This window comes from Bemisia tabaci, chromosome 2 (genome assembly GCF_918797505.1).
Source record: "Bemisia tabaci chromosome 2, PGI_BMITA_v3".
NCBI lineage: Eukaryota > Metazoa > Arthropoda > Insecta > Hemiptera > Aleyrodidae > Bemisia > Bemisia tabaci.
In genome coordinates, this window is record NC_092794.1 from 30649972 (window position 1) to 30664069 (window position 14098).

Consider the following 14098-nt stretch of genomic DNA (forward strand, 5'->3'; position numbering starts at 1 on the left):
TTTATTTCAAAATCTTTTTGAGGATAAAAAGGACCTTCGTTTCACAATAATGTTTCCAAGATAGTTTTGAAGCATGTTAATTATGTTTTATTTTTTACAATTGTTATTAGTTTCGATTTCTTTCTCAATTCAAATACACGTTTTTAAAACGTTTCAGATTTAGATTAGTGAAACTTTTATTGTACTTCGCGTCAATTGTGTTTTTCATAAATTTTTCTGCAACGTTTCAATGAGATGACGTTTCATTAAACGTTGACGTTCAACGTTTCATTGAGACTTTTTGAGATGTTTCTAAAATGTATGGGAAACGGATTGTGCTACTAAAGTTGAGCAGCTCCGAAAAACAGCTGCGAAGAATGAGGCTCATGACCGTACGCATTTTCATAACACGCCTCTCAAAGCTCCCAGCTAAAAATCATTTTTTTAGTTAAATTGTGTAGTTTCTCAGCATATAAGAGCGCTTCCAGTGTGGCCGAGTGCCTTTGCGACCGGCTTAATCCCTGGAGATCGAGGTTTGATCCCTCTTCGGGAGCGTTTTATTTTTTGGTTCTCTTATGGTCCAGTCCATACTTTTTTTTTATTGGACTGAAAAAGTAAACTCAAAAAGTAAGACTGAAAACTATATCACTTCCTTCTGCCACTGAGAGAAGCGCCCTTTACCACAGAGCGTCATGTTTTGGCCTCTTAACGTTGATTTAAAGATGAAGTGTAATGTATACGTACACAAGTTACGTAAATAAAGTAAGGTAAGGTGAAAATAACTGGCGGTAAAATCACCATGCTGAGAAAAATCTTTGATTTATGAGCCATACTGGTACTCACAGAGAACATCATTTAATAGTGGTAAGTATATGGATATATGCTTTTCGGCCTTTGAACCATACAAAAGTAAAAATACCATCACTAAGGTATTTTATTTTATTTATTTTTTATTTTATTTTTATTTTGCAATTTTCGTAAGTAAGAAGCTTAATTAAGCGTATGGTACAAGCCAGAGGTGTGGTTGAACAGGGAAAACTAAAGAACCCCGCACAGAGCATGGGGTCAGCGGCTCTCGGTGAAAGTCGATGAAACTTTAAAGATTGATATAAAGTTCATAATTAAGGGAAAGCCAAAAAATTAGCTCACTTTTGCGAGTAGGAGCCAAGATATTCGCAATTGAATCCGGACTATTTTCTATCATGCCGCAGCATGGCGGAAGAATTCCGAGTCCTCTCTCCTCTCGTTGTTCAGCGTTCTCGATCAGACCTCACGTCACTCACGTAAAGATAGGTGCTTATGCGCTCGGCCGGTGCGAATGCCGTATTCCGTCCCTCTCCCCGCATCTGTCAATTCTGTTTCAGCACCTACATTTCAGATTAAACCGACCGGCGGCGGCGCCGACACGGGAGAGGTGCGAGAGGCAGGGAGCTCCATATCGCACAGCCCGAACGAAGTGTCCTAATCGAAGGAGTGAGTGTAAACAATGCGACATCGTAGTTACCTGGTGGGGAGAGGAGGTTTTCCGGCCGAAGTGCTCAAGGAAGGTAAGGCGACACGGAGAATTTACCTCCGCCGCACAGAAAATACTCCGGGTTCAATCGCGAATATCTCAGCTTCTACTCGCAATAGTGAGCTAATTTTTTGGCTTTCCCTTAGTTATGAACTTTATATTAATCTATTAAAGTTTCATCGACTTTCATCGAGAGCCGCTGACCCCATGCTCTGTGCGGGGTTCTTTTTACAAATTGTTAATTGAAATTGAGATAAAACATAGATTAGTTTGTAGTTACTTCATGAAATCATCAGAAACAGTCATATTTCATGACTTCTCTAGGTTTCATTAACATTTTCAAAGAAATCATTTAGGTGGTGGAATGCAGAATTTTGACAGAATTTTTTTTGAAAGATATAGAAACGTTCCGGGATGATCGTTCTTGAAAAATAGTTTCAATGTAAGTCGGAGGGCATTAAAAAGTTGAATAGCAGCAAACTTTTTATTGCTCTCTGACTTCACAAGTCTTATATATTAATATTAGTTATATTATGGTGTCTGCTATTATATGAATGTATCGGTGATGAGTCATCGTTTTTCATTAAGCTGTAGGAAATTGCAAATTTGATCGTTACATAGATTTATGGTGCCGGAACAGTCATTAAGTTGTTTCTGATGAAAAAATGTTTACTATTATACTTACTTGGCTTCTTAAATTTTACCTTTGTAATTGTTTGGTTCAAAGACAGATTCGAACATTAGATCATAACTACCACTATTGATGTCGTTCTGCATGAATAAAGGTATGGTTTTTAAACAATAATTTCTTAGTGTAGCGTAGCATGAAAAAAAACTTAACTAGATTTGTGAACAAAAGAGAGTGAAACCTGCAGCCCTCAATGAAGAAGGAACTTGAATCCCGATAACAATACCAAATGAATCATAATTTTTTGGCGCGCATACGTAGTATACCAACTTTGCGACCATTTCGACCCCCCACTCGATACAAAAACCAAGTCCCTTAGTTCCTTACCGAAAAGTGACTGCCGCGAACTTCTGAGATTTTCCAAAGCGTGTAAGAAGTTTACTAACCTGTCAATAATTATGATTTAAATTGTATTCTCATTCTGAGGCTTTCTATGTTATGTACAATAAATACCAAGAGTCTACGTCACTTGGTTCTTTTAAAAAAAAACCTAAGAATGCTCCCCGCTAATTTAAAATATGCATATATATGCAGAAGCAAACGAACTGATTCGAGAATTGCTGAGCAGTTCGGCACTCTTCGAATGAGAATTTCACTCCTCCGTTTTGTTTAAAAAGTTGCATCGACGGATATCTACACCCATGTTATGCTTTTCAAAATTTGGTACCACTGCTCTGATAGCCAGGGCCAGCCAGGACAGCCGTAAGTGCATTCTGTTATGAGCCTCAAAACTCATTAGACCATGTGCTAACCATAACACATACAGAAATCATTCGCTTTTACAGAAATCCACTTACCCTTCTTCTCCCTGCACACCGGACCACTATCCAGAAACCGAGGCAGTTTCTTTGTTCTTCCCGAGCGACCCGACCCAGACCCTCGCCCGATTGTTTACGCTTGATTAACCATTTTACCGTCACGCTAGGATTCGTCCAATTTTCGAAGAAACTGTTTCGCGTTTACTTACTAGCAATTTTTTCCTTACTCTCCGTTAAAACACGAATTAAAAGAGGTCTCATTCATAAAAATCTGCCGAATAGAAGAGAAGTAACAGTACTCAAAATCCGAAGAAATCAACGGAACTTCTCCATACGAAAAATAAAATGAAGGGAAAAAAAGAAATGTATAAATTACAATTAAATGTAATTGACCTCAGAATTTGACAAGCACTTCAATTATATAACGGAGAAAAAATTGGGAGAAATTACAAAAAAATCGCCTCTTGCAAGGGGCTTCCTTGTAAGAATTTTAACGTGAAGACAAGGTTTGAATAGCAGCAGTACTCCACAGAATACACGGTGTGCCTAAACGAACATTTTTTTTTGGTCAAAATCGAAAATTCTTTATATTTTTTAACTACAGTGTCTCTTAAGTCGTTTAAGCAAAAAAAAAAATTCGGTCAAGATTCTGGAAAGTAAAGCCACTTCAAAAGTATTCTGGGGCTATAATAGCTAAAAAACCGGTAGTAAATCCTGTTATATTATTAAAACGAAATTGACTCCATAGTGTAATGCCTTAGTTTCTTAAATATGTTTCTCAAACATTTATACCACCAATTTTAGCCATGGGGTGATTTCCTGAGAGCCGTTTATATCACGAATTTCTCATGCAACCTTTCAAAAATCGCTTGCTTTTTGGGCAGCCGATTCGGTCATCAAACCGGGATTTAAATGGAAGCTGATAATAACTCAAAGCTGTGAGAAAATTTTTTCGATAAGTATAGGAACGGTTTGTAAATAACGAGGAGAGGCGGGCAAAGCGGCTAAAATCCGATCTAATTTTTGCCGTTTTATTTTTCTGTTAAATTAATGGAGCCTTGGACTTCTAACTGTATTCACAAATCGTTTCTGTTCAGCATATATCGATAAATGAGCATTTTCACACGTAGAATCTAATTTTCACGCCAGGGAGTGGACATATTTTGATTTTTTAGATTTTATACGGAAAATTAATGGTTTTTCGGGATTGAAATTATCATTGTTTCATGAAAAATAAATGCATCCAAAATGACTATAGCATGTTGATTTTTATATACCTATTTGCACTCACAAAATCGGTTGGTAAATTCAACGAGTGGGTGCATCGACCTGGTATATCAAGTTTCTGCAATTTTTAACGGCAAATCGGTAGATTTTCGGGATGGAGATTTCTTACTTTCAATTCATGAATGAATAAAGCATAGACATGGTTGAACTGCTTTCCATGGAAAGACGTTTAAAGTAATAACAAAAGCAAGACATTTTTAAAGCAATTGCATTTATATCGAGTCAATTTCTTTTCAATAATATAAAGGGATTAATAGTACCGGTAATTTGGGTATTTTAGCCCCAAAATTCCTTTAAATCGACTTTATCTTCTAGGAGTTCGACAGAATTTTTCCTTTCTTCGCTTGAATTATTTCGTAGCACTTTTCTTCAAGAATTTTACAAGATTTTGCTTGAGGCAGATCAAAAAACTTAAACTCTTTCGAATGGCTTTCTCTATTCACAATACACGGTCTCATCAAGGTGTGTCGTTGACCTCGCAATGTTGGATCGTGATTTCTCTTGTTGTGCTTAGAGTACCTTTATAGCGAGAGAATGGACGGATCGCTTGATGGAGAGCTTAGGGCCCAAAAGTGCAGCCACTCTTCTGAGCACCTTCTAACACACGAAATTTCACTACCAGCCTACAGATTTCAATTCTAACCAAGATGGCCAAGAATGTACATAAATGAGCGTTCTTTCGCAAAAATAAGTTAAATTGTGCAAAAAGTAAGCCAATCACATGCTTGACTTGCATGACTTTATCTTCTAGGAGTTCGACAGAATTTTTCCTTTCTTCGCTTAAATTATTCCGCAGCACCTTTTTTTTAAGAATCTGATAAGATTTTGCTTCAGGCAGATCAAAAAACTTAAATTCGTTCGAATAGCTTTCTACATTCACAATACACGGTCTCGTCAAAGTGCGTCGTTGACGTGTCGGATCGTATGAATTCTCTTGTTGTGCTACTTGCCTATTTTGAAATCTCTGTAAATGAAAACTAAAGGGGTTGATATGTGCGAGTTAATGACGCGCCTTATCAACACATTGTGTTGGAGTTACTGCTTGTGTAATCGGAGATAATGCTGAAATGTAGAATAATGGGCGCATTGAAATTTGATGAATTTTGGCAAAAACTTTTCTGAGGCTAAAATTATTCAGTAAATTTAGTGGTAAAATCGATTTTGGAAAAAAAAAAATTATCGACTGTTCTATACACCATTGAGTACCTAGGGACTCTAAAAAAATCTAGTTATTTCAAGCCATAATCGGCATTACTATTGATGTTTAAACTATTTACACTGAACCGTTCCGAGGCAAGAATGCTGGTAAACTGCACCTAATGATGCTCCACTTGAATTCCAAAAACGTTCGTCCTAAAATTGAATTCCTTCCAAAAAGGTTTCTACGTGAACCGAACCCTTCTAAGCTGTTGCAAGGTCATCTCATTTGTCCAACCAAAAGCTTATTTTCTTCCATTCCAACAAGAATAAAAATGCTAATACAATTACCTTACATCGCGTGAAAACCAGTCTGCTCTCCAAATCTTGGAGCGATAATAACGGACGGCCATCACCCTCCGGCTCCATGAGACCAGATTTCAAGGTCATTTCTCGATAAGAAATCTAGAGAAACAAAAAAACAAGCAGTAAACTCCACACCGAAAAAAAAAGAATTTGTGATTTTTACATCTTCGGGGACGTAGGATTCTTCTATTCTTTTAAAGAAAAACCCCTGTCTTCTTTGTGAAATATTCAAAATGCCTGTTATAAAATTTCACATGATAAAGGCTGATAAATGTACTAAAGAAAATTGTAATTTTAAAGTCCTTTTACTGATATTTGTAAAACGGATATAAAATTTTGCAAATCAGTTTAGAGAAAAACGCTAAAAGAGGGTTTTTTTTATGTTTGCATTTTGAATAAAGGTAAAATTGAAAATCGCATATGTATTATTATCAAAACGAAAATTAATTTTTCGCATGACAGTTGAAGAAAAAATTACCAAATGGTGGTTTTGTTATATTTTCATTTTAAATAAAGGTAAAATTGAGCAACACATTAGTAATACAATCAAAACGGAAATTACATTTTTACAAACCGAATTTGGAAAAAAACTTTTTTTTGGTGCAGCACAATGTGTTGATAAGGCGCGTCCTTGACTCGTATACAAGGTGAGCAAAAAAGTTCTCCCCCCCCCCCCCCTACCTCTAACTTTTAAAAATATCGGTGATCGAGGATTTCGATTCTTTACCATATGTTTAAAGGGGATAGTATCGCTGGTCAAAGATTCCGGTATTTTACCGTAGCTTTTAAGGTTAAATAAGAACCATCCATTGTTTTCAAAATACCACAGTTGTAAATTTAACAATACTGATAGTCGATGATTCCGATTGTTGCATTGAAGTTTGCAACGTTGGAAACCCAGATTCTCGGTTTGCGGGAGTTTCACCATCGATCGTATGTACTAATCAAATAATAGACAGGGGTACGTACCCTCCTAAGGTACCTACCCCATGTATACGTATTGGATATTTAGCAATGAAAAGAAAATGTATTCAGCCTACTTACCTGGAACTGCTGAACAACCTTTGATATCGATTGGTGATCTGGATCTTTCAGATCGGTATACTTTTGAATCATTTTTAGTTGTTTAATAACCTCTCTAAAATGCTGAAAATACGAAAAAGTATGTTAAAAAATGGTCAAAAACTGGGTGGAATCAAATTTTTTATTTTAATTTTAGTGATTTAAAACTTCACCTCTTTTTTGAAAGAAAAAACTGTAGGTACGGTCGTGCATTTCTAAATAATTTAAATCGTTTATTCGTTTCTCGTATCTTTTATTCGTTTATTAAAAGTTTCTTTACTTTTAAGTGAAACACTCGTGCTATTAGATCATGTCTGCCGATAGCATTTAGATCAGACATCAGTTCATCCGTTATTTCTTTCCAGCCTGCAGCATTGCAAGTACAGGTTCTATAAAAAGGGCCGCGGATGGCCCTCTTAACGAACGTATGCAAAGCCATATATCTTGAGTGTATTCGTAAAGGTACCGCGGACAATACACGGGTCAAGGGTAAAATAGTCGCATGTCCCAAATTATTGGAATCGACGTTCGGATCGTTTTGTACTGCGCCCTTCAAATGAGCATAATTTTCACATCTCAATTTCTTTTCATTTAACAAAACATAACGTAATTGCTCTGACTCCATTTTAACGAACATATCAGTGGTACACTGATGAGATAGATGCCAAAAACGAAAATGTAAACCAAGAGAATCTCTCCGGACCATAATATAATAAGAGTAAAAATCCTTGCAAGTCACTTTCTTCCGGTGAGGCTTTTTAGACTTGGGATCAATCAGAAAATTTTCGAAATAGTGTAACCCTTTTAACCTTTCCAGAATGTCAGCGGATATTGCAAGGCATCGTAATGTTTATGAGTCTCTGGTGCTCTTTTGAATTTGTCATCTCGTGTATGCAAAATGATGTTACGTATTCCTGATTCTTATCCTGTGACTAAGGCCACACTTTCATTATCAATGGTGCATTTGTTGAATTTGTAATTTCCCGCCGATCATTGATCAATCGGTGTGCCGAACCTCATTGGTCATCTTCCCCTCTTATCAACATCATTATATCCGCTCATGATCGCACCCAGTTAAGTTGTATACGTTATTTAATAGAAATCAAATTGTATAAGTATTTTAAATGAATATAAGTGCCTCCGCATAAGCTTTCAGTGATAAATTGGTCTTTTTATTGTGTTACTTTAACATGGTAGCAGAGCGTGGCTCAAGAGATTCAGGCAACTTCAATCGAGGACTAGGAAGTTACCGCAGCAGAGGATACAATGCAAGAAAACCGAGCAGAGGTTTCAACCAAAGTAATGCAGCTTCGACGTCTAGTAATAAATACTTCTACCCTCCATACGATGAAAATACCTTGAACAGTGGGAATTACTTCGTAACTTCAACTTCTAGTTCCGTACCTAAGTCTCTTATCTGCAAGCCATTCCTCTGATTCAAATCTGTATGTTACATCATGTATCTGTATCTGTATGTTCTGTATGTACTTTAGATAGTGGATATAGCGACCATATTGTGAATGATGAATCCCTTTTTTCAGAACTTTCTTATCTCGAAACCTCTCTCGAAATTAAGGTAGCTGATGGCTTTATTTTAAAAGCTGAAAAACTAGATAAAGTGTCTGTCTTTTGTAACGTCTTTGGTAAATTAATCAAAACTGAAATCAATAATGTTTTTTATGTGCCAGAAATGAAACGTAATTAATTAATCGTATCAAGAATTAGCGACAATGGTTACCGTGTAGTTTTTCTGGAAGATTGTGCTAAAATTTATAATACTTTAAATGAAATTATCTCGATTGCTTTTAGAAGTGAGAATATGTATAAATTGAAATGTCCAGTCAATTGCAATAATGCCAATAGAATTGAAGTTAACAACGTTATTAGTAACACTGAAAAATGGCACCGCGCATTAGGTCACATAAACTTTAACGATCTTAGAGAACTTGTAAATTTAAAATTAGCCGATGGTTTACCGAATACTTTGAGTAAAAGAAATTTAGATTGTGAAATTCGTCTAGAAAACAAAATTTCCAAACTCAAATTCAATAATCAAAGAGGTCCTACGAGCGATATTCTAGAAGTTATCCATACAGATGTAAATGGACCTATCAATCCCCTTGGCTACAGAGAAGAACATTACTTGTCAAATTTTATTGATGATTACAGTAGTCTTTGCTTTCCTCATCAAATCCAAAAGTGATGTATAAGCTGCTTTATTTCATATGTTAATTTTGTTGAAAATCAAACTTAAAAAAAGGTCAAAGAAATACGCTGTGATAATGGGTCTAAATATTTAAACAAAGGAATTCATGATTTTATCAGACAAAAGGGAATTTACCTGCGACCTTGTCTTGCTTATACACATGAATTAAACGGAGTTGCAGAACGCTTTAATAGGACGATTATGGACAGAACTAGGTGTCTTTTAAGGGAAACAGGTGTTGCACATAAATTTTGGCCTGAATTAGTTTCAACTGCAACATTCTTATACAACAGATCTCTTGCAAACACAGTAGGTACTAGTAAAAACCTCATATGAAATTTTCTTTAACTCAAAACCATTTATCAAACCTAATAATTTTGGGGACTACCTCTTTTTGTTATGGTTCCTGATGTGAGAAGGTACCCTTCAAAATTAGGATGCAGAGAAATAAGAGGAAGTCTAATTGGTTACACTGACTATGGGTATAGAATTCTAATTGGAGAAAAAGTGGTTGTTAGTAGACATGTAAGATTTATTCATGATGCTCAAAAATAGTATTAAATTAGAAAATAAATCTCCATGTACAGCAAACAAAAACGAAGAATATGTAATTGTCGATGATTCTTCTAATCTTCTAAGACCAAAGAATAATGATATTGAAAATCAACCCCCTGATCAAAATGTTATCAATGATAATACCCCTGATGCTCATCAATTTACTCCAACACAACCGCCACCTTCTTATTCCCCCAGACCTAAACGCATAACTAAACCACCAAGACGAGTTACCTATCGAAGACCCTATTTTTGCTAATGTTTGTAATATTCCTGTCCTTAACTATAAACCAGCAATTATCTCTCCAGATCATGTAAACTGGCAAGAAGCTATGAATGATGAATTGAACAGTTTAGAAGAAAATAATACTTGGCAACAAGTTGACCCTCCCGATAACAGAGAAATTATCAAAACAAAATGGATTTACAAAATTAAGCCTGATGGCAAATTTAAAGCCCGCGCGTCCCAAGTAGCAGTGATCGCGATAAATTGCGATTTATTCGGAGAACGTATCGCGATTTTATCGACGTCGCGATTTATTGCAATATTATCGGGAGAAAAATCGCGATAAATTGCAATCAAATCGCGATTTTATAGAGATAAAATTGCAATAAATTGCAATTTTTCATCAACCCCCACTAACGCATGAATGACGCTTATGAAAGATGTTTCTATGCCGCCGCCGCCGTTTTTACCGAGGTCCGTTGGTAACTTTACCATCTCATTTTTTTTATCAATTATTGGTAATGTTGCAAAGACAGACTGGTAAGCTCACCTAAAAACCGGTATTTTTACTGATTTTTTCAGGTAAGAATACCACTTTTATTGGTAATCAATTCCCGGTGACTTTACCATCTCATTTTTTTTATCAATCATTGGTAATGTTACAAAGACAGACTGGTAAGCTTACCTAAAAACCGGTATTTTTACTGATTTTTTCAGGTAAGAATACCACTTTTATTGGTAGGTAATCAATTCCCGGTGACTTTACCATTTTATCTCGGTAATTCTACGACAGTCGATAAAAAATATGGACCAAGGTCCATCGGTAACTTTGCCATCTTACTACTATTGGTAATTTTACAGAGACAAAATGATGAGATTACCAATAGAACCTTATTTTACCAACCGTACTTCAAGGTATGAAATGTAATACAGAGGAGGGAAAATAAAAAAAAAATTCCAATGAAAATTCGGTGTCAGTCTACGCAGTGACAAAAGTTGTAATGTTGCGAAGCGACGATCCACCTAAGGGGCTTCAATTCGCACTCGTTAGTCATGTGGCGACCATAGCCTAGTGGCAAAGTGCTGGCCTTCCACCGTAGCGATTGAGGTTCGAATCCCCGCTGAGGCTCCGGGGATTTTACGCTCGTCTTCGTCAAAGGACCTGACGGCTAAACCTAACGGCAATCGGCTAACAGCGTTAATTCCTTTTTTTTTGACGATTTTTTCGGGCCGATAAAATCGCAATTAAATCGCGAAAAGATCGAGGATAATCGCTCAGATGTTGATGATCCTAGCGATTTTATCGCCGATAAAATTGAGGATAATTGCGATTTTATCGGCGATAAAATCGCGATTTTTCCGTTGAAAAATGCTACTTGGGATGTTATCGCACAAGGTTACCAGCAACATTCTAGCTTATATGAAGCAATTTTTTCTACAGTTGCCCGTTTATGTTCTTTGAAAATAGTTTTAGCTCTTGCATGTACTTATAACTAAACTAGTCGTGATTAGCTCGCTTTGCGAGCTGACACGTCTAGCCGGGGAGTGCCCCTGGACCCCAGTTCTACGCTTCGCGACGAACTTGCGACTCGCTCCGCGAGCCGCCACCGCCCCGCACAGTTTTTAACATTGATGAGGAGACAACATCTATGTCTTAATCTTCTTTTTCACCAAGTTTTACAGAAATTGATGTTCTAGGAGTCCGGACCGCGTTTTCGTGCGGGGCCGCCATCTTGGATTTGGAAATGTTGAAAATCTGACCAGAAATGCGAGTTTTCCGTCAAAATACACCTCCTAATACCGAATTTCACAAAAATCGATGGATCGGAAGCCAAGATAACAACTTAGACCACGATCGCCATTTTTGATTTTTGAATTTTGAAAATCGGACCTAAAATTCTAATTTCCCGTCGAAATACACCTCCTAATACCGAGTTTCACAAAAATCGATCGATATCAGGAAGCGATGTAGCATTTTAGACCACGGCCGCCATCTTGAATTTTTGAATTTTGAAAATCTGACCAAACATTCTAGTTTCCCGTCGAAATATACCCCCGGATACCGAGTTTCACGAAAATCGATAGAACAGGAGCCGACGTAGCATTTTAGGCCACGGCCGCCATCTTTAGGATTTGAAAATTTTGAAAATCTGACCAAAAATTTGAGTTTCTCGTCGAAAAATACCCCTGGATACCGAGTTTCACGAAAATCGATATAACAGGAGCCGACTGAGCATTTTAGGCCACGGCCGCCATCTTGGATTTTGAAATTTTGAAAATCTGACCAAAAATTCGAGTTTCTCGTCGAAAAGTACCCTTGATCTCCGAGTTTCACGAAAATCAATCAAACAGGAGCCGACTTAGCATTTTAGGCCACGGCCGCCATCTTGGATTTTGAGATTTTGAAAATCCGACCAAAAATTCGAGATCCCCCGAGAAAAATACCCCCGCTTACCAATTTCCACAAACATTCGTCGAAAAATACTTCCTAAAACCTTAAATTTCGTCTATAAGGCAGTGACGTCACGCAACAGGATTGAACCTGTTCGGTGCGATGCGCGTAAACAACCGCGTATCTCCAATGTAATACTATATGGAGAAATAACTTTTCGCTCTTGCGGGCATCCGAGGCAGCGGATATTTGAATGGGAATAATTTTAATCAACTCCTCATTACAATAGCTAAGCGTGTACCAATTTTAAAGGGAATCGCTTCGGCCTATTTTTCTCTAGGGGGGGCAGAGTGAGTGGGAACAGCAGCTTTATATAGAGTAATGATTCATCGGATGGATTTTCAAACTGCTTTTTGGAACGGCAAAGTTAAAGGTGATGTCTATGTTTATCCTCCGCCAGGCTATAATATCGATCCAAACAAAGTTTTAAAACTAAATAGATCTCTTTGTGGTCTAAGAGAATCACCAAGAGATTGGTATGAATGTTTCCACGAATTTATGTTCTCAAATATTTTTGTACGCTCAAGTTATGATTATTGTTTATAATTCTTAAGAATCGGTACAGAAATCGTGTATGTTCTGCTTTACGTCGATGATCTTCTCATTTTATCTTCAAATGAAAAACTGATCAACTATGTCAAAAAAATAATTTCTCAACGTTTCAAAATGACAGACTCAGGACCTGTAAAACGCTACCTAGGACTAGAAATGGAACATGACTTAATACATCGAAAACTTACTATGAACCAAACAGATTACATAATCAGTGCAGCAGAAAAGTTTGGTGTAATCGATAGTAAAAACTAGGGGGCTACGCCCCCTGGCCGCTACGCGGCCCAACCCCCTGAAGGCGCTCCGCGCCATCAATGGGCCGCTTCGCGGCCCTATTTTTACCCTCCTATCAGTGTTAGGTTTATTTTCCCCCTAAAAAATTACGATATGATGTATACTTTACTTGTAGAATGAAATAATTTTTGGTTTTGATGAATAAAGAAAAAAATAATTTTTTGAAGTCAAAAGAAAGCGTTTTAGAATGATTGCTTGATGAAGTATTGCAGTAAAACAACGAACAATGATAATCAGGTAATAATTAAGTATATCAAAAGTCGGGAATCGAACCCACATCGTAGTCTAAGTGGACGCATTCGACGTCTTAGACGACTCGGCCACCGCTCGTCTTGAGGGAGGAGGTGCGAATCTTGTGTAGATAAGTATAGAGCTGATGCGCAGGCTACACAGCTACTGCCCAACCTCCTCGACCACTGCGCATCCTCCCGCGCATAGCGGTAGCAGTACCGGAGCAATCTGTAAACTCACTCACTTTTATAACGTGATTTTAAAAAAAACCTGGGTCCTTTTTCCAAAATCTGATTACAGCGGGCTCATCTAGGGCCTATTACCTGTCGATGTACGCAAAAATCATGGAAATCGGCCCGGTAGAACGCTCAAACGAACTATGACAAAAAGTATAAATTTACATTGTTTAAATGGGAGAATTCGCAACTTTACCACGTAATATAAAAAAACCTGGGCCATATTTTGAAAATCTGAAAAGAGTTGGCTTATCTAGAGACAATTGCACGTCGATAGCCGCAAAAATCATGAAAATCGGCCCGGTAGAACGCTGGAACTAAGCGTTACCAGTTTCGCAAAATTAGGAGGTCTCGGAGCTTATAGTATAGATTATGCCACCCCTATGGAGGAAAATTTAAAACTAATGCCCTCTGATAATACTAATACATCTATTAACTATAGAATTGGCACGTTACTTTATATAGCAAATGGCAGAAGGCCGGACGTTTCGTTTTCAGTAAATTTGTTAAGCAGATTTCAAAATGCCTGTTCGCCAATACGTTACGAATATGCTCT

At 37.2% G+C, this 14098-nt stretch overlaps 2 protein-coding genes across 10 annotated transcripts in view; one reads left to right on the plus strand and one right to left on the minus strand.

Moving 5' to 3' along the window:
• PsGEF (Protostome-specific GEF) overlaps nucleotides 1-14098 on the minus strand; it is a 516326-nt gene that overhangs the window by 199690 nt on the left and 302538 nt on the right. For all 9 annotated transcript variants that reach the window (XM_072297125.1, XM_072297127.1, XM_072297130.1 and 6 more), the window contains 2 exons: nucleotides 6773-6874; nucleotides 5714-5827 (listed from right to left, as the gene is read on the minus strand). In XM_072297125.1, coding sequence (XP_072153226.1) covers nucleotides 5714-5827; nucleotides 6773-6874 — 216 coding nt within the window. The remainder of the gene's footprint in view (nucleotides 1-5713; nucleotides 5828-6772; nucleotides 6875-14098) is intronic.
• The window catches only part of LOC140223968 (uncharacterized), a 112534-nt gene that overhangs the window by 77440 nt on the left and 20996 nt on the right, over nucleotides 1-14098 (plus strand). The gene's annotated exons all lie outside the window — the stretch shown is intronic.